The sequence below is a fragment of the Dioscorea cayenensis genome, chromosome 15 (genome assembly GCF_009730915.1).
Source record: "Dioscorea cayenensis subsp. rotundata cultivar TDr96_F1 chromosome 15, TDr96_F1_v2_PseudoChromosome.rev07_lg8_w22 25.fasta, whole genome shotgun sequence".
NCBI lineage: Eukaryota > Viridiplantae > Streptophyta > Magnoliopsida > Dioscoreales > Dioscoreaceae > Dioscorea > Dioscorea cayenensis.
In genome coordinates, this window is record NC_052485.1 from 18,011,483 (window position 1) to 18,035,162 (window position 23,680).

Genomic DNA, 23,680 nt, shown 5'->3' on the forward strand with positions numbered 1-23,680 from the left:
AAAAAAAAACCCTAAGTTTGTCATATTGCCAAAAAAATCCCTCTAATTTTGCAATCCCCAACACCCCTTCCTTTTACACTCCATGATTTTGAAACTCCCAAAGTATGTAACGGTGGTTAACGGAGTGATTTTTAAATTTTATGGACAAAAATGCCCTTACACGGGAAGTCGTGGCTGCAGCCATTTCGGCGGTGTGAGAGGAAGTGGGGGGTTTTTTCTTAGGGCTACAACCATTTGAGTCGTTTGCTTGTCTTCTCTCAACTCGCGTCTCCAGCCATTTTTGCACATCCTCTGTAAAATTCAGTTTTTCCCTTTCCACTGGTGTCTCGAAGGAGAAGTCTTGCGTAAGTATTCGGCATTTCATCAGTTTACAATCTAAGGTATTGATTAAGGTTTTATGTTCACTATTCTGTTACAAAGAAACATTTTTCGGTTTTGTTTTGTGATTTTGTTTTTATTGGAAGACATTGAAGCCTGCAGGGGGATTTATCGGATGGGGTTTTGTTAGTCTGCAAGGAGATTTCTCGGCTAGGGTTTTGTTTTGTTTTACATTTTCGTCTGTGTACACGATCGAAATAGTTTTTCGATTGTTGTGATTTGTGTAATGTTTATAATGTACGTTTCCCCTTTCAATTGATATGGTTGCAGTTGTACAAATGATGTCTCCGTTTAAAGAATGAGCTTTTACCATTTAAGTTTTGTCGTCTCCGTTTAAATATTGGCATCCCTATTTAATAATATAGGTCTCTGTTTAACAAGTTACCGTTTAACAACTTATATTTCCGCTTAACAATTTGTGAATATAGCTGGCTGAATGTGTTGTTATTGTCGCAGGCTTGTGATTATGGCAGTCAATCTAGTTAATGGGAGATGCTACTTGACACCGGTAGTGGAGACCGTGGCTGAATTGAAAGTTCACATGATCCCTCGACACTGGGAGATCATCCGAAGGACACTGTTTGCAGCATTTACTGAGTTAGAAGCTGTATTCCAAGAGTGGACCCTTCTTGATTCTCTATTGCAAAGGTACGATAGCCGCACCAATAATTTCAGGATCGGGGAAAGCATGCTAACTTTCAGGCTTAAAGATGTGGCCCTCGTTCTTGGTCTGCGTTGCGATGGAGACGCAGTCGTGTTTCAGAAAAAGAAAACACACTCAGCTTTCGAAGAGGTATTTATCCAAAACCTACGAGAGACACAGAAACTCCATCAGGAGCACTCTTCAGTAACTCGTTGGACAGAGGGGAGAAGAAGAAAATTTTGTGAAACAACTGATGGTGTACCTCATGGGTACAATCCTCATCCCAAATACCTCCTGCTCGGTTCCTAACTGGATCATTGATTATGTCGATGATCTACCTGGCATGGGCCGATACACATGGGCGCAAGCGAGGCACAAGTGGCTTATGGAGGACATTCCACAAGCAGCCGCTCGAGTGCAAGCTAGATGCGCGGGGAAGAAGACCAACATAGGGTATATCAAGGGTTGCAGGGTCGTGATTAACATCTGGTTTTACGAGCTGATCGGAACCGAAAAGAAAGTCCGTTTCTGCAAGATCCCAAGGATGCTGTGCTACGGTGAAAATACTTACCGGAAGCAAGCGACGATAGAAACCAGTTTGTCATCTCTTGAAGGAAAAGAGGTAATAAATCATAAATAATGTGTTTAACAGTACACATTAATGTTTAAACATATTATTTATCGTTTAACTTTGTTCATTTACCGTTTAAAAAGTATTCTTCAATGTTTAAAACTTTTGTTCTCTGTTTACGTTTATGCTATAATGTTTAAATATATAAGTTCAATGTTTAACTATAGTTTTTATTGTTTAAACTGAATGATTTCGCTAAATTGTTTGGTTTACACATGTTTGTTTCCTGAACTGGTTCTGGTGAATGCTGATGAAGATATATTTGTTCGGGCCAACCGTCGGTTCGATGCTATTGCTCCGGAACTACTTGCTCGAAGGCAAGATGAGAGGGCAACCTCTTCAGTGCGCACTTGACGCCGTTCTCCTACTTCCAGCCCAAAACGCGCACGCATTCCTCAACGCCAGAGAAGCCCTCCCTTACCCTGCCAGATTGCAACACCCCCACCCACGACGACATCGACAGTCCCCCCAATCATGGCAGCCCCCCCGACCGTGGCAGTACCCCAGACGGCACTAGGCGAGGATATCACTGCAACTCTTCTACAAGCTTGCCAGATATTGATGACCGAGTTTCCTCGGCTTGTCGCTCGGGTTGAGGCATTAGAAGGCCGGTCACAATCGACTGCGTCGTCCCTCCGAACAAATGAAGCATCCGGGACAAACGCAGCGTCAGAATTCGACGATGACGACGACATCATTGGGGAGCCCATTCGAAAACGGCCTCATTCGAAGAGGCTTGCGAAAAAAAGGAAAACAATAATGCATCCGTCTCTACCGCCAGCTGATGACGAAACAATAGCAGCACCATCGGTGGCTGATGGTGTTACCGTTGATGACATGGCCGTCATGGTGGAGGAGATCACAGATGATGTTGCCACTGCCGCGATTGATAAGATCAATGACTCTGTAATGAACCTGGTGGAACAGGAGGCTGACAGTGCGGCATCAAAGATGGACACAATCCCTGAAGAACAAAAACCAGCTAACATTGTGTCTCCCATTGATGCTGTTGTCGTGGCCACGATTGAGAAGGTCGTTTACTCTATTGTCAACGAAATCATAGTCACGGTGGAACCAACGGCTGACAATGCCGCATTGAAGGCAGACACAATCCCACAACAACAAGAAGCATATAAGGATATGTCTTCGCTTGAAGCTGCCGTCGTGCCTGCATCGAAGGAAGATGATGCTGGTGCTAAACACCGACAACCGTCAACAACAGTGCCGCATGATGATCCCAAAACAGCTGTTAACGAGGGTCAAAGGAACGCCGCCGAAATGACGACGAAAGAGAAGATCAGTACCAATCAAAAATTAGAAGAAGTTCAGAAAGTCTTTATTCTGAAGAAGAAAAAATACGTTTGCCAATCGCGCCTCAACAAGTACGAACATGAGTTGGTAAGGATCTTCCTCAACTGTCCTATGGACAAGTAAGTTTGAAGTTTTTATGGTATTGTTTAAACTATTACATGTTACCCTTTAAGTTATATATTTAACGTTTAACTATTCCAGATAGAATTTAAACTATTATATTTTACCATTTAATTTATATAGTTAACGTTTAAATATTCGACATAGAATTTAAACGGTTGATGTATCAGTTAAATATTTATAATATTGTTTACGTATCTCTGTTACTGTTTAACCGCAGCACTGTCGTGTGGAAGAATGACTCTGTCAGCCTCACACGGTCCAGGTTATTCGATCTGCTTGAGGGAAAGGAAATGGTCGCAGACGATGTGATGGACGCTTTCGTGTGTATAATCCAAAATTCACTGACAATAGTGCCATATTGTTATAAGAAGCATGCCTCCATCACACGACCACTAGCGCTGTTTATGTCAATGCATGAAGACTCACATGATACCACTATGGCTATGATCGGAGATCCCGCTCGCAACTTGCATGAAGTTGAAATTGTCATCCTCCCGATAATTATAAATGGTCACTTCCATGTCGTCGTCCTTGATAATGACAAACAAGAATACAGGCATTATTCTTCATGTCAAAGCAAGGAATACGATAAAGACACGGTAGACATGGTAAGTGCTTTAATAATTTGTGTTTGGTAAATAATCGGTATTCTAATATCAACTTGTATACCTCCACAGTGGAACCTATTCGACCTTTGTATCGACATGGAGTTCGGCGAGTCAGCGACCACAAAGTACCCACTTGTTCATGACACTGAAACCCCATGACAAAAACAAGGAAGTGTCGACTGCGCCGTCTATGTGATGTGGTTTATCGAGCAGTTACTCGCAGATGAGAAGCTATGGCTACCGCAGACGGATGTCCCTTATCTGCGATTAAAGTATGTTTCCCGCATACTTAAGGAGGGGAGGGCAGCCGATATCACTGCCAAAGGGGAGTGTTTGAAAGCGGGTTCATAGAATACGTTGTCTTAGTTTCAAATATAAACCAGTTTAAATTCAATTCATTGTTTTCGAAGAACATGACAAATTTTGTCAATGTAAATTTACATGTATCTATACTTATATACTTGACTTTTTTTTTAACCTTCCAGTATCATTGTTTAACTTGCACTTTCATTGTTTAATTTTAAGTTTAATTGTTTAACTATCAATGTCATTGTTTAAATATCCATGTTACATGTATTTAAATAGAGACAAATAGTTATTTTTACAAGTGACTCTGTAAGAATAAGGTTTTCTCTGTTTAAAAATGAAAAGTTGGCACACAATTAAGTTTGTTTCTTTTTAAAAATCAGCTGTTTTAAAATGGTTAGTCGGCGACAGTTTCATTGCAAGATTTGCGATTGTGACCGGAGTCGTGGCAGCGACTGCAATGTAACTCGCGGACCTCAAAGGCTTGTGACTCGATCCTCTTTTGCCTAGGACACCCAGGTTGCCTTCTCGTCACAGGCGGTCGCAGACGCAGTTCACGATTTCCGTCCGTAGGCTTGTCATCGTCGGGCATGGGGAATATAGCTTCCTTATACGCTAGTTTGTAATTGTCGACGGTGAAGTAGCCGCTAATAAATCGATGAACGTTGGTGTTTGTCTGCATTATTGCAGCGCAAGCGTGTTTGCACGGGATACCATAAACTTACCACCTGTGATATGAGCATGTTCTGATGGCAAGATCTATAGAGTAGCTGAACTGGTCAATCACTTCATAATGATCATCGACACAACGACCAACACGAAGATTTCGGTTATCCTCCACAAGTATCTCCACCTTCGAATGTATGTCCAGTCACAAGTAGGTCTCCCATTTGTTCGCTTGCTCATGGGGGTTGCATAACATGCGTATCAACTTGAACCTGTACAGCGTACAACACAAATCTCAGACAAGGTTAAGCAAAGACATTGATAGTTAAACAAAAACACACTTTATTACACAGTATTATCATAAATTAAATAATGATGTATATGGTTAAACGCAGAGAAATATATTTGAATATTTATAAACTATTTTAAAGGATAATACAAATTCTTAAGTGAAAATGAACATTCGAATACCTTATGGAGTCTATCATCTTCGTTACCGGCAAATGCTGAGCTTCTTTGATCCAAGCATTGAACGACTCCGCGACATTGGAATACATCTCACCTCACCGTTCACCTCTGAACAGATAATTCGACCAATGTGTCATATCCAATTTATTAATCAACCAGTGATGGGATTCGGGTGATGTGGCCTGTAGTTCATTCACGGTATCATCGAAATCTTTAGCCGTGGATCCCCACGTAATACAAAAGTATATAGACCAACACTCCTCTGTCAATGCCTTCCCTAGTCTGACGTTGGCTTTCATGAAATTGGCCTCCAAGTGTCGAAGACAGTATGCATGTGGGGAAGAAGGGAAGACTCTTGCAATAGCGTTCACAAGGCCCTTGGACCTGTCCGAGACGAATGTAATTATCTCATGATAATCTCCTTCCTCGTATAAAGCATCACCTAACTTGGATATGAACCAAGTCCAATTGGCATCGGTTTTGTTGTCGACAATACCGAAGGTGACGTGGAAAAAATCATTGTTTCCATCTTTGCCTGAAGCACCCAGTAGAGTACCCCGATACTTTCCAAGGAGGCGGGTACCATTGACAAACAACAACGGCCTGCAAGCCTTCTTGAATCTGACAATACACGCTCTGAAAGAAAAGAATGCATGTTTAAACTGCTCACCGTCTCTTTCCACAATCGCAATGCTGCTAGGGTTTGTCTCAACCACCTTATCACGTACCAAAGCAACAAATCGTAGCTGGAGATGTCGCTGCCGTCGAGCACCACCTGGGTATGCTCTTTTCCCAACCAAGTCTGCTTGTATGGAATGTGGACACCATGTTACCGCAACATGTCCTTCTAAATGTCGATGGCTTTGTACAAGGGCCGGTCTTTGAGTTTCTGAATCACCCGTGTGCTTACCCATTTGTTGGACCCTTTCGGGTGTGAGGCCGATCCCACTCCACCACCACAAAGTGTGTGACGGGTTCATTATCTTTATTTTGAAAGTATTTTTATTATATTTTTTTGATGCATGAAGGCCCCATTGACAACGAACGTCAGCGCATTCCACAGTCACCCAGTGTTTCTCGTTCTTTATGAATTTGAAGTCAAAATTCCGTTTGATTGCAAAATTTTGAAGTGCGTCCCTGAAATGTTCAACGCCTTCAAAATGTTGTCCGATATCCAATGACAACACTTCAGAATGATTTGACGAGGAATGAAGGCATCCCACACCATCAGGTTCGATATGGGGTTGACCGGGAGCGCTCGCAGAATCCGAATTCCTGCCAACACTTCAATTTAAACGAAACCATCCATAAGTTAAACAGAGACATAACGTGCTTAAATGATAAAATCATAATTTAAACGTTAAGTCAAAGAGTTACACGATGAAGATAAAATTTAATTGCAAACAGAATTTTTTTAAGCAGAGCCTGTCAAACTTAAATCATAATGAACTTATACAACTAGATAAACATAAAAGAGAATAATCTTACAACGAGAAAAACTCGTTTTTAGTAGGATTCGACAATGCCACATCATCTTTCTCCACAACAAGATCGACTACAGAGCATTTGAAGATCGAGTGAACGTGACACATCCGCTGGAAGTCGACATCGTTTTCTATTGGACAAGCCGTTTTATACCCGTCTGGTGTGATAAACTTCACCCTCACATGGGAAACATCGAGACCCCATGCTCACATATCTCAGCTAACACCGACTCCTAAGAAGTCAGCGCCGTGAACATTAGTACTATTCCTTCCCCGTTGTATCTAGCAATACCACAAAAACTATCCATAATATAACTACTGAACTTAAATTGAACAAACCAAATGAGAAGAAGAATAAGAAAAAGAAGAAGAAGTAGATGATGTAAAAAAGCCTTCTAAAATGTGTTTCACAAAAAAGTACGCAGCTGTATGCATTAAATCAGACATGATGTGATTGGGCGGTATTTTTACCACCATTTTAAAGGGCAAAAAAGGTATTTCATTACATGGGCCCACTTAAAGTGACCGACAAGGATTAATCCCTAGAGACAATCATTACTGGCTCCTTGGCTCGTAGTTCTTCTTCGTTTTCCACCATTGCCGCTTTCCACCATTGTCTCGAAGTTTTTCTTCGCTTGTAAGGACGATGCTGTAGTGTGAAGTCCTTGCAAGCGACCGGTCGACTGCAAGCGAGAAGCGGTGGGAAGTAAGCAAGTGACGATAGAAGCCAACCTGTCATCACTCAAAGGAAAGTCTCCACTTATCATGATTCTCTCTGTTTAAATATCAATCTTTAATGTTTAACAAATATGATTCAGTGCTTAACATATTGGTTCACTATTTAAAATCTTTTTATATAGTTTAAACAAATATGTAAACCGTTTAAATATTATCATTTGACTGTTTAACAATATATGTTATTGTTTAAATTGAATGCTTTTACTAACATTGTGTTCACTGACAGAGCCTCCATGAAGAGAACACTTGAGCAGCTTGCTTGTTCACTGTTTAAATTGAATGTTGTTACTGATATTATGTCGTTTAAACCAATATGTAAACCGTTTAAATATTTTGATTTAAATATTTTAAAATATATGTGATTGTTTAAATTGAATGCTTTCTACGACATCATGTTGAAGATGGATTTTTTTCCAAAACATTGTGTTACAGACATTCCATCAATCCTCTTGGGTACCTCATGGGTCTTTGTTTAAACGTCAACCTTTTTACGTTTAAACAATTATATATATTCTTTAAACTATCGGTTCACTGTTTAAATAATTTATATATCGTTTAAACATTATTATTATTTTTGTTTAAACCGTTGTCACTGTTTAAACATATTTATTTTTTGTTTAAACAACGTTGTCACTTTTAAGTTGTAAGGCGATTTTGTTTAACATTTTGTTTGTTTACAATGCCGTTTTTTGTTTCTAAAAATGTTTAAATATCAAAAGTTGACACTCAAATAAGTTTGTTTCATTTATAATATTTAAACATTTACAATGGACTCTGATTAAATATCAAAAGTTCACACTCAGATACGTTTGCTTCATTTCAAATAAAATATTTACAACATTTACAACATCCACAACATTTACAATGTCTTCATGGACATCGGACACTTGCGAGTCTATCCTAGTTCGTCTATTAAGATTTCGGCTTTCTTCAACAAGTATCTGTACCTTCGAATGCTTACGGCGGTTGCATAATATGTGCATCAACTTGAACCTGTACAACGTAGAACACGAACAGTTAAAAAAGGTTGTTAAACAGTTAAATAAAGACAATAATATTTGCACACTAAGAAAATTTTTTTTAAACGATGAGAATAATTCTCAAGTGATAAATATCAATTTCGTTTTAAAGTTATGTGTTGTGGTCACCCTCTCCGGAGAATCCTTCGTAATCAAGCAATGCGTGAAAACTTTCTTGTCCTGATCAAGTCAAAATGCCCGCTTAATTGTTTGCCCATCATCCTCCGCATTCAGGCAATTAGGTGAGCTTTCTGACTTGAACAGGAAAAGAAAGTTTAACTTGTTGCTTGATCGATTCTCCAGAAGAGGATGATCACGACAAATCCTTTAAACGAATATCCTGAACACATGAAGATAAAACTTATCCGAGAAGAAGCAAATGATGAGGAGGAGGGGGTGTTCAGGGGAAGTGGTCTTCCTTCTCATTTATGGTGTGAAGTCCGTAAGCCGGTTGACGCTTCAGTTCCGAGAAAAAAAATGGAAACGCACGGGGGACCGAGCTTTTCTCATTAACGAGATAGAATTTAATGCCGTCATTAATTCTTGTGCACGGGATATAGAGCTGTCAATTCGGGCTTGGCCCTGAGCCAGCCGCCACCTAATAAAAAATGGGCGGGTCGGGTTGGATTTTATAGGCCACCTGGAGGCGGGCCTAAATGGGCCAACCCAGCTGGGCCGAGGCAGTGGGTTTAGGGGCGGGTCGGCCCCTGACCCGCCTCTAATTTATATATAATATATTTTATATAATATATATATATATATATATATATATATATATATTGATATTGAAATATTGTTAAGGATTTAAATTAAAAAATAAATAAATAATTTTTAATGAAGTTTAATATGCATTTAATTATGTTTTAAAAGAAATATGGAGATAACAAAACATTTTAATGATTTGTTGATTTTTGAGTGAATATTATGATTGTAATGGATGTTTTTTTATTTTGTGCTTTTGTTAATTTTTTGCTAAATTTTTGTTGATTGTAATGGATGAATGTTATAATTGTAATAGATGTTTTATCTTGTGGTTTGTTGTTATTTTTTTTTTAAATTTTATTGATTGTAAATTTATAATAGTGTTTTTATTTAGAGATTTTGTAATTATTGTTGATTTTGTTAGGTTTTGAATATTATAATGGATGTTTTCATTTTGCTAATTAGTGCATGTTTTAATTTTTAATTTAGTTTTTTTTATGAATTTATAATGAATGTTTCAATGTTTCATATATTACAACATTTATAAAAAAATAAAAATTAATTAATTATTTTTGATTTTTTTGAGTCGGGCTGGCCCAACCCACTAACCCAAAAGCGGGTTGGGTTGGGTTGGCATTTTGCCACCCGCCCGCTAAATGGCGGGTTTTTGGCGAGCATGGGCCGCCCGCCCCGCCAGCCCGTTTTGACTGCTCTAACGGGATACCATAAATTTGCCATTGGCCACCTGGCAACATTTCAGTTTAAACGGAATAGAAAATATTTTAAGCAGAGACATAAAATGTTTAAATGATACATTACAATGTTAAATGGTAATGCAAATATTTAAATACTGACATATAAATAAAACGAAGAAGACAAATTTTAAATATAAAAATAATGTATTTAAACAGAGATAGGCGACGTTAAACAGTAATCAACTTATACAACTATATAAACATGAATGAGAAGAATCTTACAATGAGAAAAACTCATTTTTAGTAAGATTCGACAATGCCACAGAGCCTGTCTCGACAAGATCGACAATGGCACATCCACTGGAAGTCAACCTCGTTTTCTATTGGACAAACCGTTTTATATCCATCGGGTGTGATAAACTTCACCCTGACATGGGGAACATCAAGACCCAATCGCTCACGTATCTCAGCTAAGCTAACACCAATTCCCAAGAAGTCAACGCCGTGAACAATAGCCCTCGAATCGAAGAAATTCTAACCTTATCAAGAAATCGGCAGAATTCAAATATAACAAACCAAATGAGGAGAATAAGAAAAAGAAGAAGAAGAAGATGTGATGAGTCTTCTAAACTTTGTTAGACAAAAGGCAACAAAAAAAATGCAAAATTGTATGTATAAAGATTGGACATAATGTGAGTGGCCGTTTTTCCCCGCTATTTTCAAAGGCAAAAATGGAATTTCATAACATGGTCGCATTTCAAGTGAATGGTAGGGGGTAAAAGGGAAGTTAAACAATAATGGAAGGGTTGTCCGGGGTTTGCCAAAATTGGAATGGTTGTTTGGAAATTTTTGAAATTCATGAGGGGTAAACAGTAATTTTTCCTTAAAAAAATTGAAATACATGAATAAGAGAATGAGAGAAGCTTAGGGGGAGAAGAAGGTTATATATAATTATAAACAAGGTATAAATAATATTCTAAATCTCAGCATTTCAAGTAAAAAGGAAAATAAAGTGCCACTGTAAAAAATTATTAAAAAGAAATTGTTACATGTTGGACGAGATAAATAAATATAGAAAACAATTTTTTTATTTTTATTTTTGAAAATAAATGTGGATAAGTTATAAGTGGAATTCGGATTATTGACTTTTGAATATGAAGATGAATGGGGTAACTAAACTAACCTAGCTAGTAGCCAGTGAAGGGGTGGTTTAATATTGTTTCTTATATAAAAATTGAAATATTATGTCACTTAAATAATTTAGCACAGTTTATTATAAAAATCATGTAATTAAACTCTTGAGATTGTGAAAATTAAATATTTTACCAAAAATACAGTAAATTATGGAAAGTACTGTAATATAAGAGAGTATCATACAATCAGAACTACAATAATTTCAAATTATAAAAAAATGAGCAATGAAATTTTAAAGGGGTTTACCAATAAACTTATAATTTAATCCAATGCGGGGGAAATAAAATAAAATATGTAATTTTTTTTAATAACCAAAAACAAGTTTTTATTACAAGAAGAAGTTTGCTAAACAAAAGCATTTTTTTTTACTAGATAAACATCTTTTCTCATTACAAGCATAAACAATCTCACCAAAATTTGTGGGGGTAAAATAAGATTTAAATGGGTGGGTTTTTGGATATTTAAATATAATTAATATATCAAATTAACTCTATCAACATAAAATTTTTACAAATTTAGAAAAATTTAAAAACATTTCTCTCTACTCACTTCTCCTAAATAAAGGTATTTTCCAAAATTTAATTTAATCATAAATCTATTTTTAAGAGAGAAAAATATGCTTTCTGAATCTAAACTTTTTTTTTTCCTTTTTGTGATAAAATTATTTCTTGCCCTTCTACTTTATTTATTGTCTATTTTCATTAATGTAATTTCAAAATGTTTGATATAGTCTTTATACTTTTTTATTTATTTTTATTATATACTTTCAAAATTATTCAATATAATAATAATAATGTGTTATTATTATTATTATTATCATTATTATTATTATTTGTAGTTTTTAAATAGAATTATTATATACTAACATAACAAAACCCAATTAAAATTTTGAAAATATTGGATAAATAAATAAAATAATTTGACTACTATAATTAATATTTTGAAAAATAAATTACAGAAATAATATCAAGACAAAAAAATATGGACAAAAAAATTGTTGCAAATTTTTTCTGAACAAAATTCAAAAATGAATTTCCCGTTTTGCCCATGTGCAATGCACATTATTATTGCAAGTCTGAGGTCATTTTGGGCATTATAAATTAAGCATTCAACGGTCAACAGTTTTAAATCATTTTTCCATTTCCATAGTTCCCTCCTCCGCCCCCAATTCAAATTTCAAAGCCCAATGAATTCGAAGAATCCCCCAAATCTCCAAACCCTAGACCAGCAATTCGAAGCCAAAAGCCCTTGATCTGTGACCAAATTGATCATCGAGGTGATCTCCTCTCGAAATCGCTGTTTCTTGATCTCTTTGTTCAAAAAAGGGATTGGGGATTTAGGGTTTTTCATCAAGAGTTTTGAGTGAGAAATGGGTTGCTTCTTCGCTTGCTTTCGTATGAAAGATGAGAATCAGAGGACGAATCAGATGGTTTCTCAATCGATCTCCACTAAGAACAGAGTATGGTTGTCATATATTTGCTTTTTCGTTTTCATTTTTTTTTCTTTTTGTTGATTTTAAGGGGAATTTGGTGGAATTGTTAGGATCCTTTGGTGTCGAGGCATCAGCTTGGATCGGTGTTTCTTGCTGAAGGTATAGCCTTGGATTCATCTTTGTTTTGGAGATATTCTTAGTGATTTTAATTTTCTGGTTTTTCTTGGAAAAAAAAGAAAAAGAAAATGGCTCTTCTTGCGAGCGAGTAGAGCGTTCAAACTTGCGTGACAGCTTCCAGAAAGAAGATCTGATCGACAATGAACTTAAGAATGAGGTATTTGAATTGTCTTTTGAAATTCTGATTTTTTATGTCTTATTTGTGGATTTTTTTAACTGTTGTAACATTCACTACTTTTTTTCTTTTTCGTATTCTTATTTTGATCTTAAGGACTTAGGTGGTTAGCATCACTTTGAAATGTCTGAAAATTAAGACTAAAAAAATTGAAAAATAGAATGCTGAGATTTAAAACTGTTTTTTATAATGGGAAATATAACTTGGTTGGCAAAACAAATGGAAACTTGTCCCGTTTCCCATTTATGTTTTTGGGAATTTTCCACAAATAGTTGAATTCAACTAGCGCCAAACTGAACAAGCCATTTCCCTGTACGTCTAAAATTATGTGGCCAATGCAAAATATTGGTCAGTGGAGGGAGTTAACAGAGAAGCCTATCATCAAAGAAAAATAAGCCAATGGAGGGTCTCAAGGGGGTAAAGTTGAGGGTAATGAGAGAAATAACATGGGCTTGAGGACAGATGTACAACTGAACAATATCATGGAGCGGATGCACAGAATGTCTAGAATAACATGGCAATGGAGGATGACTGCATGGAAACAACTAGTATGGTATGACACACATGTGCATATTGCTTACATGAAGATGCCCTGAAGTTTATTAATAAGATGGAGAAGCTTAATGTCAGGGTGTATATAATCTTTCCATCCAGAAGATTTGTTTTATGGTAAGTAACCAGTTGTAAAGCGAGTTGCTAGTTTTCAGTTTTTTTGAAGCCTATAACTATAACATGCACACATTTTATTATTGTTAAATTATCTAGGCAATACAAGAATGAAAGCAACACCAAACAACTACTCTCCGCCAAATAAATAAAATTGCTTAATGTGACCTTTGGTTATGATATTTTGACAGAAGTTAGGTTATGTTGGTTAATTAATTTACCAATATTATAGTTGGGCAATAAATGCGTCAGATACATTAGATTCATTGGCCAAGCCACCTTATTGTTGTAATATGGTGAGGTGATGCTTTTTCTTCATTTCTTGAAGGTGCTTATGCATACGATAAACCTAGCTTTAGTATCATCTTTTAATTAATGATTGCATAATTATGTAAAATTTCCATTTGCTATGAAACTCCAAAATGGTTTGTCCAATAGTAAGTCAATTAGATACTTAATTCTTAACTTCTGGTGCTTACTCTATTTTTTATCTGTTTTTTACTTGAATTAATGCGTTTATGGTAAAATTACTTCAAATAAGTTTTTTTGGCATGTGTTACGTATGGGTTGAAGTGAGAAAAAACAGTTGATGAAAACAGAGTAGAAAAGAAAATAATACATAACTGTTTTGTTTGGTCAGGAAGTTAACACATCCAGTTTCTTTCCATCTTTTCATATTCTTCCAGCAGTCCTTGATCTTATAATGAACTAGTGCATGCACATTTCTTACATGACTTTTCAAAGTATTGTCTTCCTTGATTGTGTACCTTGGCATTTCCTCCTAAGTTTCACTTTCGTATGAATGTAGGCTGTGAAGTACATTGATAGGCCCTACATGAAAGCAAAATAAATTCAATCCATTGGATCTGAACCAGGCCAGTTCAATTAGAACAAAATTGAGTTACTTCTAGCATGCATCTATGTTGATATAAAGATCAGGGAATAAAATTAAACCCTTAGTTTGTCAATTTGGGTGATCCATTGCTGAACATTTCTCTCTCTTCTCAAAATTGAAATGGGCCAAGCATACTTTGTCTAATGGGGGTTAGAAATGTATTGAGAACATTATTATAATGTTGCCATCATTATCATATCAATTTTTAGATTTCAGAGTAAAATAAGCTTGCAGATAAAATGATCTTTAATGTTTACCATGCATGCACAAAGTGATATAGAAAAGGAAAGGAATAGTGCATTGTGTCCATGTGTTCTGCTTGAGTCCTCTGATTTTTATCTTAGATAACTGATTAAGTTGATCTGTCTCGAGATCTTTTAGAGGCAGAAATAAATTTCACTCAGTTGCCTTCTAGCTAGTGAGAAATGTGATCAGAATGACATAAAGATGACTTTTATAATGAAAACTTTTGCTTGTAAAGCAAGATTTCAGGTTCATATCACTTTTCTCATCTAAATTTCATTGGTTTTGCCATTTGTGTGTGGCCAAGATATTTTATCATACTGATGAAATAACAGAAATTCTCATTTTGAGACTTTTTTTTTCCTCATGTGTTAGCTTTGCATTTTCAAAAGTTCTCATGTGCCCCCTAAGTAAGAAAAATCCCTTTGCAGTTTCATATGGAGCATGAATTGATAAATCTAACCATCAATAGAAACAATCTTGAATATTTAGCTGCTTGCCAGGTCCTTGTCACGAAACGATTCATGGTGTCATGGAGGAAAGTACTCACTTGTTTGTTCTGTTTTGCTTCTTTTACCTCACTGCATTATTATTATGATTTCATGGTCTAGTTGTTTATATTAAGATGAAATTCATTGTGTAAAGCTTGACTATTTGACAGATTATTCTGCATTACTTCTATAGTTCATATTGTATCAATTGGTTTCACTATTTCAAGGTGAACTAATCCGTACAATGTTATTAGCTTGATTGGCTTATGTTATCAATAAATTCTGATTATTCATTGACATTGCGGTTCATTAATTCATTGATCATCGACTTGTCATCACCTTAGCATGTATGACTCTATGTTTATGCTGAACTCTTAATTTTCTTGTCTTGACTATTTCTTTTGGATCTTATTACTGTTTTGAACAATGGTACGGTGATTGAGTGGGTTATCTGCCCATGCTTACTTCTGGTTAATTAATCATTTACTTGAAGTTGTTGCATTATTATATGTTTTATGTTTTACATTTTGCACCGTTCAATAGAAACAATAATTTAAAATGAACCTATGATGTTTGGCTTGTGATTTGCTTTGGGTTGCTTCAGGTTTCAAAGCTGTTTCACTCAAAGTTTGCTTCAATAGCTTAAAATTTTTTTACATAGACGATCACATAAATTATGGGTCATAAATGTGCATCTTTTATTTATTTCTTCATTTGTGGTATGACTTCCCATTGATCCAATCATCAGTCTTTATTGGTCAGGTTGTGAATACATGCATCCTTGTTGATGTAAGAGCATGCATTCTTCTAGCTGAAATATTTATTTATTTATTTTTATGGGCATTCTGGTTATTATGTATTCAGTAATCAAACATTTTACATTTTTTTCAACCTTCATTTTACTGTGGTGGTTTCTTCTCAGAGTGTCACCTTCATTTACTTTTTAGATTGATTCTGGGAAACCAAGGTGATTGTTTCTTGTGAACATTCTGGAGTGAATGGGTTTCTCTTTTGATTAATTTGAAGTAATCAATCTGAATTAGATTTCTTGCTGCTTCATATCTGATTGAACTTTTGTCTCAAGTACTTTTTTTCTTGTAAAATGATGACTTGTTGAGAAAAATCTATGGTGGTAATGGTGCTTTTTAGTAAGTGGTTTTGTTATATGACTTGTAAATTGATTGTCTGTGCATCTGTTATGTGCCTTCGAAGTTATCTTATTTTTCATATTATGCTGTGGCCTGAGCTTTGTAGTCATCCAGCAAAATACTACTTTTCACTCTTGTACTGGTGGAATTCACCAATTGTTTGGATTTTAAAGTTATGGATTTTCCTTGGGCAGGCTAAATTCCTCAAGTCTTGTGGTGCTCTGTTGGAGACTCCAGGAGAAATTCGAAAAGCGTCTCAAAGAACAGTTTCTCACAATCCTCATGAAGAGAAGTCATCCTCCAACTTTCATTCATGGCTTCCTGGCACTTCATTGAATAAACTTCTCTGGGATGAGCCACTTGATCATCATTCTTCATCTCCCAAGAAGCATGTATATGAAGATTCTCAGTCTCCAGGGAAAGTTTATGGAAGGTAGGGTTCCAAATTCAAGTTAAATTTATAGTTTAACTCAAATTGGTGCACTGATGATGTTTGATTTCTTCATGCAGATCAGTCAATTTTGAAGATAAAAAGCAAATGTCTGGAAGTGCATCCCCCTCACATCCTGAGAGCCAGGCCAAACAAGTTGGTCCAAAGCCATTGCCCTCACCATATCCTACTCCATTAAAATTGAATGATGAAATGCAGACTCCTGGAACAGTTTATCCAACTAAACTAGAGAACTTTGGAACTGGGAAGAATGTGAGAATTAGAACACAGTACCTTTACCCAGTCTTAAATCCAGTGGAGAACACATCTCAATGGAAAGCGCTTAGTGGAGGTTCTCACCTGCAAGTTCAATCAAGTGAAATCATTGTTCAAGGAAGAGGTCCTGATGCTGGAGAGAACAAACAGCAGCTAAATAAAATGCACACTCTAACACCAAAAGACTCCAAATCATCACTTTCTCCCGGCATCGCATCTCCAATTGCCAAGGGAAATCAGAATATTGAGATGAGTTATGATGATAAATATGTTTCTTGTAACAGTCCAAGCAGTGTCATTCCATTGTTGGATAACAGAGAGAAAGTGTTCCTAAGACCGAATGATGAGCAGCTAGTAGTATCAAGCTTATCTCAGTGGCTGAAGCCTCTGCCTGCGAATGCTGAAAGAGGTAAGGATCATGACACTATCAATGAAAATTCTCACTCTGGAAAGAGTCCCAGCGGTGATAGGCCTATCCTTGGAACTGTTGCTGCACACTGGAATGAAGATGAACCTTCTCATATCTCACCCAAATGGTGGGATGGAAATGGGATTCCAAATTCTACAAATAAGTACAAGGAGGTAAACTTCCAATTTCTTTTAGGCTGTGTTTAGATTGAAAACTAAAAATATATGGTCTGACTAGAAGAATTTCATTCATCATATTAAGCTTAATGTTTTGCATAACTATACTAAATGCAATGTTGCTATTTAGCAGGATCAGAAAGTGAAGTGGCATGCCACCCCTTTTGAGGAAAGATTAGAAAAAGCTCTATCGGAGGAAAAACTTTTCCCACCAAGGTATATTGCCATTTAGCCTTCTACTGGTTCTATGTTTGCGTCTTTTCTGAACTTCCATTTTATTATGCCATTGCTTACTGTTAAGCATTATGGTAGGGTATCAGCCATATGCTATAGTATCTTGCCTTGTTAACGAGATATATTGCCAGATTATGTATTAATATTAGATTAATTGGCAACATGCTGTATTTCCTCTTTTCCCTTGTTAATATTTTTTGCAAGAATTAGTGTGATTAGAATATTTTGAGAAGAATACGAACATGTATTTTAATCATTAATTTGAGGTTTAACTAACCTTTAACCATCACATGTCATTTTTCTGATTCAAATTTGTTTTTATTCCCACATCATTATTGGGGAATTTTTTATTTTTTTCTCTTTCATTCTTATAGAACACACATGATAATCATAAATGCATTTCTATGAGAATCTCTGTTTTAAATGGAAAGTTAATGAGAATCATGGCATGGTATATATATATATGCCTCTACATATTTATGTACTCAACAAAGTTTTGTGACATTATTTGTATATATATAGAATCTATTTGTAGCTTCATGAGAAAAATGTACTGACTTGTAAGTGAATAACAGGGAAAATCTTGAAGCAAAGATCATGGAATTCGACTATGAAGGTGAGGAAAGTGATACTGCAGCATCTTAAGAAGGTCCAAACAGTCTGCATGAGACTGGTTTATATGCTTCTTAAGCCGCTGAATTAAAAAAAAAAAAAAATGTGCCCTTTGCATGCAATTTCATGTGAGAATAATTTCCAAGATTTTGATCAATAGTGATGACTTATGTGACTGAGTTCATCCTTCAGAATTGCTTATGATTCTGCAGGCATTGTGTATATATGAGAATTATTCATATGTTTCCTATCTTTTAATGATTTTGATATACCTCCCAAGTTTTTTTAACAGTATCTTTTGTTATGTGATTTGATTAAATTTGTGTTGACATGGCATGCAAATGATCTATCTAGATGCCTTCTGGCATGGGTATTTATTTTTGCAATAAACATGCTATTCATTGACATTTACAATCCTATACAGGCTGCTAAGTGAATTTGAGCATGCATTTGCTGGTGGAGATTAGTGGTGCTTGGTTGGTGTTATAATATAGCTGGTTATGTTTGGGTCTTTTGGGATGTTTGAATGGGTTTTTGGGAGGGAATTTTTAAATGAAACCAATTAATGTTATTTAAAAAATATTAAAGAAACTTGTGGGTTTTTTACCTGGCTTTTAATTAAGATTGACTGGTTAAAAATCATGGATCACAAATCAAATTTTAATTTTTTATAGACTTCAAGGGATTGTGAGTTCATGACTTCCATTAGGGGTAAGCCCCTAATGTTAATTACTCTGGATATGGTCGCAGGAACTTCCGATTAAGAAATAAGTGTGAACGGGAAAACAAATTGTGACAAATAAATTTTATTCATTTCAATAAACATGAATTCATTGACTTCATTGAAAGTACAAGAAGTTTGAAATTTAATCATCTTGACGCAACAATGATTGTAGCCTTTTATCTCCTTTCGACTATTTCGCCGAAAAACGTGTTTTAACTTTGTTAACTTTTGATCTTCGTCAACGGTTAAAATATACATCTTGAACATTGTTTAGAAACTTGTGAACTTGTGTCTTGGATATTTGAATTTGTGTTTTAGACTTGATTTAGAACTTCATTTGTCTTTTCATAAGCTTCGGTTTTCATACTTGTGAAACTTTTTTTCAACTTGTGAACTCTTCACTACTCTCACCTTGAGGTTGTTGAGCTCATTTGTTGATTCGTTTAAATCTTGGATATTTGATTTTGCATTTTTTTGTTTGGAACATGATTTGATTTTTCATAAGCTTCGACTTTCATGTTTGTAAAGTTTTTTTTTGCAACTTGTGAACTTTTCAACACTTTAGCCTTAAGGTTGTGGACTCATTTGTTGATTTGTTTAAAACTTGAGTCTCGGACATTTTAAGTTTTCATCTTAGATTTGATTTTGGATTTCAAGTTGTAGAGTCTTTGCATTGATGAATCGCAAACATGAATAGCATGCATATGTGCTAACCTACATGCATGCAAAGAGGTGTCGACAAGGAGGAGCATGTTGAGGTAGCAAGCAAGGTCGCCGACAACTCCACAGTCATCACCACACCGGTTCTCTTCATAGATTCTCGGAGAGAGAGACGGAGAGAATACGATGAGTGATAAAGAGAGGAAGACACGAGTATTCTCAAACCGTAGAGTCTTTAGTCTTCATCCCAACATCAAGGTAAGAATTTAAACTCTGTTATTTATGTTTATTCTCTTTCTTTTTTTTTTTTTTGAAGATTTATATGCATGTATTTTGCAACACCACAAACCCTAGCTTCACCTTTTTTTTAATTGCATCTTGAACATATGTATGTATATTTCATTATTTTTCCCTTCAAGCATCTTGAGTGCCACGTTTTTTCCGTGATTATTATTATTTTTTTCTTCATGCACATGGGACATCCCATTTTCCTTGTTTGTTTTGTTGCTTTTTGAATCTTGAATGTCATGCCTTTGACTTTCTTATTATTTTTTTCCTTTCTTTTTTTCTGTGAATGGCATGCCCTTTATTTTCCTTTTTTTCTTTATTTTATTATTATTTTTTTTTTCTTTTTCTTCATCCGTGAATACTATGCCCTTTTTCTTTATTTTATTATTATATATATATTTTTTCCCTTCATCCGTGAGTACCATGTTTTTTTCCCTTATTTTTTTCCTTCTTACTTCTTTATTTTATTATCATTATTTTTTCATTTGGGTGCCTGAAAGTCATCTTCTTTATATATATTTTATTATTATTATTTTTTTGGTATCCGAACACCATCTTCATATCTCTTTTTTTTTTCTTCTTTTTTTTGCATCCGAACATCATATCAATTTTTGCAGCCAATTCTTTTTCATAATACAATAATTTATTCATTTTTTTGTTTTTTTATTATTTTTTATTTATATGTTTTTTATTATATTTTTTTATAGTTTTTCCAATGGCTCCCACCACAAAAAAACAAGCTAATAGAGTTTTTTTTCAAACCGTATGATGATCAAGATAATACTCTAGATGGGATATCAATTCCGAGACATTATCCCATTAATTCCAAAAACTTAGGAAGACCAATCCGCTATTTGGGAAGTGACTTCAACGAGTGGACCAATATACCAACCGCCTTCCGTGATATAGGTGAATTAACACCTAGTTATTTTCACAAGGGAAGGGCGCAACAGGTTATATTACTGAACTCATACGGATCCACTCTGTCAGATATCAATTTAGTACACTTGGCCATCGGGTAAACATCGATCCTGCAGCTAACCTATGGACTTGGAGAGGACCCCTTTCCATTACTATACTCCATACCCACCAGTGTACAAAACATGAGCTTCTTTAGTGATGAAGAGATCATTTGAAACACTTAAAAGGGCAGGCATTCTTGGTGTTATCGCAATATTAATAGGGACATACAGATTCGATTCATCAGTTGTGAATAGTATTACTGAAACATGGTATTTGAGGACCAACACATTTGTGACTCCTTTTGGAGAGATTGGAGTTTCTCTATGGGACCTCAGGTGCATCGGAGGCTTACTAGGAGAATTTTATGAAGAGTATGTCCCTCCAAACCACATGCTCTATTCCAAAGAGGCATATCCCTCTGTTTTGAAAAACTTGTTCAACATCTACCAGTGGATTAGTGACGCTACTTCAACAAAAACAAGCAAAGTTACTCATGTTCAATGGGCAAATTTTTTCCTTAAGAATCAACACAAGAAAATGAAACTCATAGTAGATGATAATGCTCATCCTGCTCCTCAAGTTTCAAAAGAGTGCAGCCTGGCTGCCTTCCTATGTATATGGCTTTGTCGTTTCGTCCTGCCTTGTAGAAGTTCTTTCATTCATCTTGAAGTATTTCTGAGGCTGTCACTTGGTGCCGACATACGAGAGTAGGTTCATGGAAAGTGGGATTCGATTGAACCATAAGTAATAACATGGGAAAGGAACAGAAGTGTTGGATGACCCTTTACGCTGTAAAGATTTGATATCTAGGTTGGTATAGATACATGCCAACATAGTTGGGGCTAGAGATAGCCTTGTCCCTTTGGCTAGTTTAGCTACCATTACAAATACTTCAGGACGAATGAAAGAACTTCTACAAGGCAAGACAAAACGACAAAGCCATATGAATAGGAAGGCAGCTAGTCTGCACTCTTCTGAAACTTGAGGAGCAGGATGAGCATTATCATCTATTGCGAGTTTCATTTTCTTGTGTTGATCCCTGAAGAAAAAATTTACCCATTGAACATGAGTAACTTTGCTTGTTTTTGTTGACGTAGCGTCACTAATCCATTGGTAGATGTTGAACAAGTTTTTCAAAACAGAGGGATATGCCTCTTTGGAATAGAGCATGTGGTTTGGAAGGACATACTCTTCATAAAATTCTCCTAGTAAGCCTCCGATGCACCTGAGGTCCCATAGAGAAACTCCAATCTCTCTAAAAGGAGTCACAAATGTGTTGGTCCTCGAATACCATGTTTCAGTAATATTTCCCACAACTGATGAATCAAATACGTATGCCCTTGTTGATATTGGGACAACCCCAAGAATGCCTGGTGTTTCAGATGATCTCTTCATCACTAAAGAAGCCCATGTTTTATACACGGGTGGGTAGGGAGTATACTAATGAAAAGGGTCCTCCCAGTCCATAGGTCAGTTGCGGGATCGATGTTTACCCGATGGCCAAGTGAACTAAATTGAGATCTGACGGAGTGGATTGTTCAATAATATAACCTGCTACGCTCTTCCCTTGTGAAAATAATTAGGTGTTAATACACCTATATCACAGAAGGCGGTTGGTATATTGATCCACTCGTTGAAATCACTTCCCAAATAGTGGATTGGTCTTCCTGAGTTTTTGTAATCGATGGGATAATGTCTCGGAATTGATATTCCATATGGAGCTTTATTTTGTTTGAAAAAAAAACTCTATTAGTTTGTCTTTTGTGGTGGGAGCCATTGGAAAAGTTATAAATAAAATATAAATAAAAATAATAATAAAATAAAAATTAACAAATTATTGTATTATGAAAAAAAAATTAGCTAAAAAAAAATGATATGGTGTTTGGATGAAAAAATAAAAATAAAAATAAAAAAAGAAAGAGATATGAAGATGGTGTTCGGATGCCAAAAAAAATAATAATAAAATGATTTTCAGGCACTGCACAGGGAAAAAATAATAATAATAAAATAAAAAAGGAAGGAAAAGAGGCATTTTTTTAAGGAAAAAAATAAGGGGAAAAAAGCATGGTATTCACGGATGAAGAAAAAGAAAAAATAATAATAATAAAATAAAGAAAAAAGGGTATAGTATTCACGGATGAAGGAAAATTAAAAAATAATAATAAAATAAGAAAAATAAAAGATATGACGTTCATGAAAAAAAAGAAGAAAAAAGAAGGAAAAAATAACAAGAAAGTTAAAAGGCATGGCAAATTAGAGAAAAGACGTGGCACCCAAGATGCTTTAAGTGTAAAATAATAAAATATATACACATGATGTTCAAGATGCAATTAAAAAAGGTGAAGCTAAGGTTTGTGGTATTACATGCATACAAATCTTAAAAAACAAAAGGGAGAATAAACATAAACAAGCATGCTTGAGGAAACTACGAGGGGGCACTTTGTTTATATAGAAAAAAGGGAGTTTTAATTTGAATAAAATTTCAATAATTATCTCTATTGGGATAAAAATTAAATTTGAGTTTAAATAAAATTTGATAGATAATGATCCAGATATATACAAATTTTAGGGCTTATCCATGCTTGGGAATTTTTTTTTTTGAGTTTCAAATAAAATTTGATTGAATAATAATAAAATAATAATAATAATAAATAAATAATAAAAAAATAAAAAATAAAAAATATGAAAACAAGGATGTGCACCGGATGAGGGGTA

At 35.4% G+C, this 23,680-nt stretch overlaps 1 protein-coding gene across 2 annotated transcripts; it reads left to right on the forward strand.

Moving 5' to 3' along the window:
* Positions 1-12,135: 12,135 nt before the first annotated feature.
* On the forward strand, positions 12,136-18,605 carry LOC120277009 (protein JASON-like). 2 transcript variants are annotated; one of them, XM_039283750.1, is made up of 7 exons: positions 12,136-12,425; positions 12,509-12,557; positions 12,635-12,732; positions 16,388-16,626; positions 16,704-17,481; positions 17,615-17,700; positions 18,294-18,605. In XM_039283750.1, the coding sequence occupies exons 1-7, from the start codon at positions 12,336-12,338 to the stop codon at positions 18,361-18,363; spliced, it is 1,410 nt and encodes a 469-aa protein (XP_039139684.1). In that variant the 5' UTR covers positions 12,136-12,335; the 3' UTR covers positions 18,364-18,605. The 2 variants fall into 2 exon arrangements, with proteins under 2 accessions (XP_039139684.1, XP_039139685.1); XM_039283751.1 differs by having other exon boundaries at positions 17,618-17,700; positions 18,294-18,603.
* The last annotated feature ends 5,075 nt before the right edge of the window (positions 18,606-23,680 follow it).

What these genes read in the sequence shown, in the direction of transcription:
- LOC120277009 (XM_039283750.1), top strand. Translation starts at nt 12,336, where the DNA reads ATGGGTTGCTTCTTCGCTTGCTTTCGTATGAAAGATGAGAATCAGAGG. An exon ending in CGATCTCCACTAAGAACAGA is followed by an intron (nt 12,426 to 12,508) that starts GTATGGTTGTCA and finishes TGGAATTGTTAG; the next exon opens with GATCCTTTGGTGTCGAGGCA. An exon ending in CTACAAATAAGTACAAGGAG is followed by an intron (nt 17,482 to 17,614) that starts GTAAACTTCCAA and finishes GTTGCTATTTAG; the next exon opens with CAGGATCAGAAAGTGAAGTG.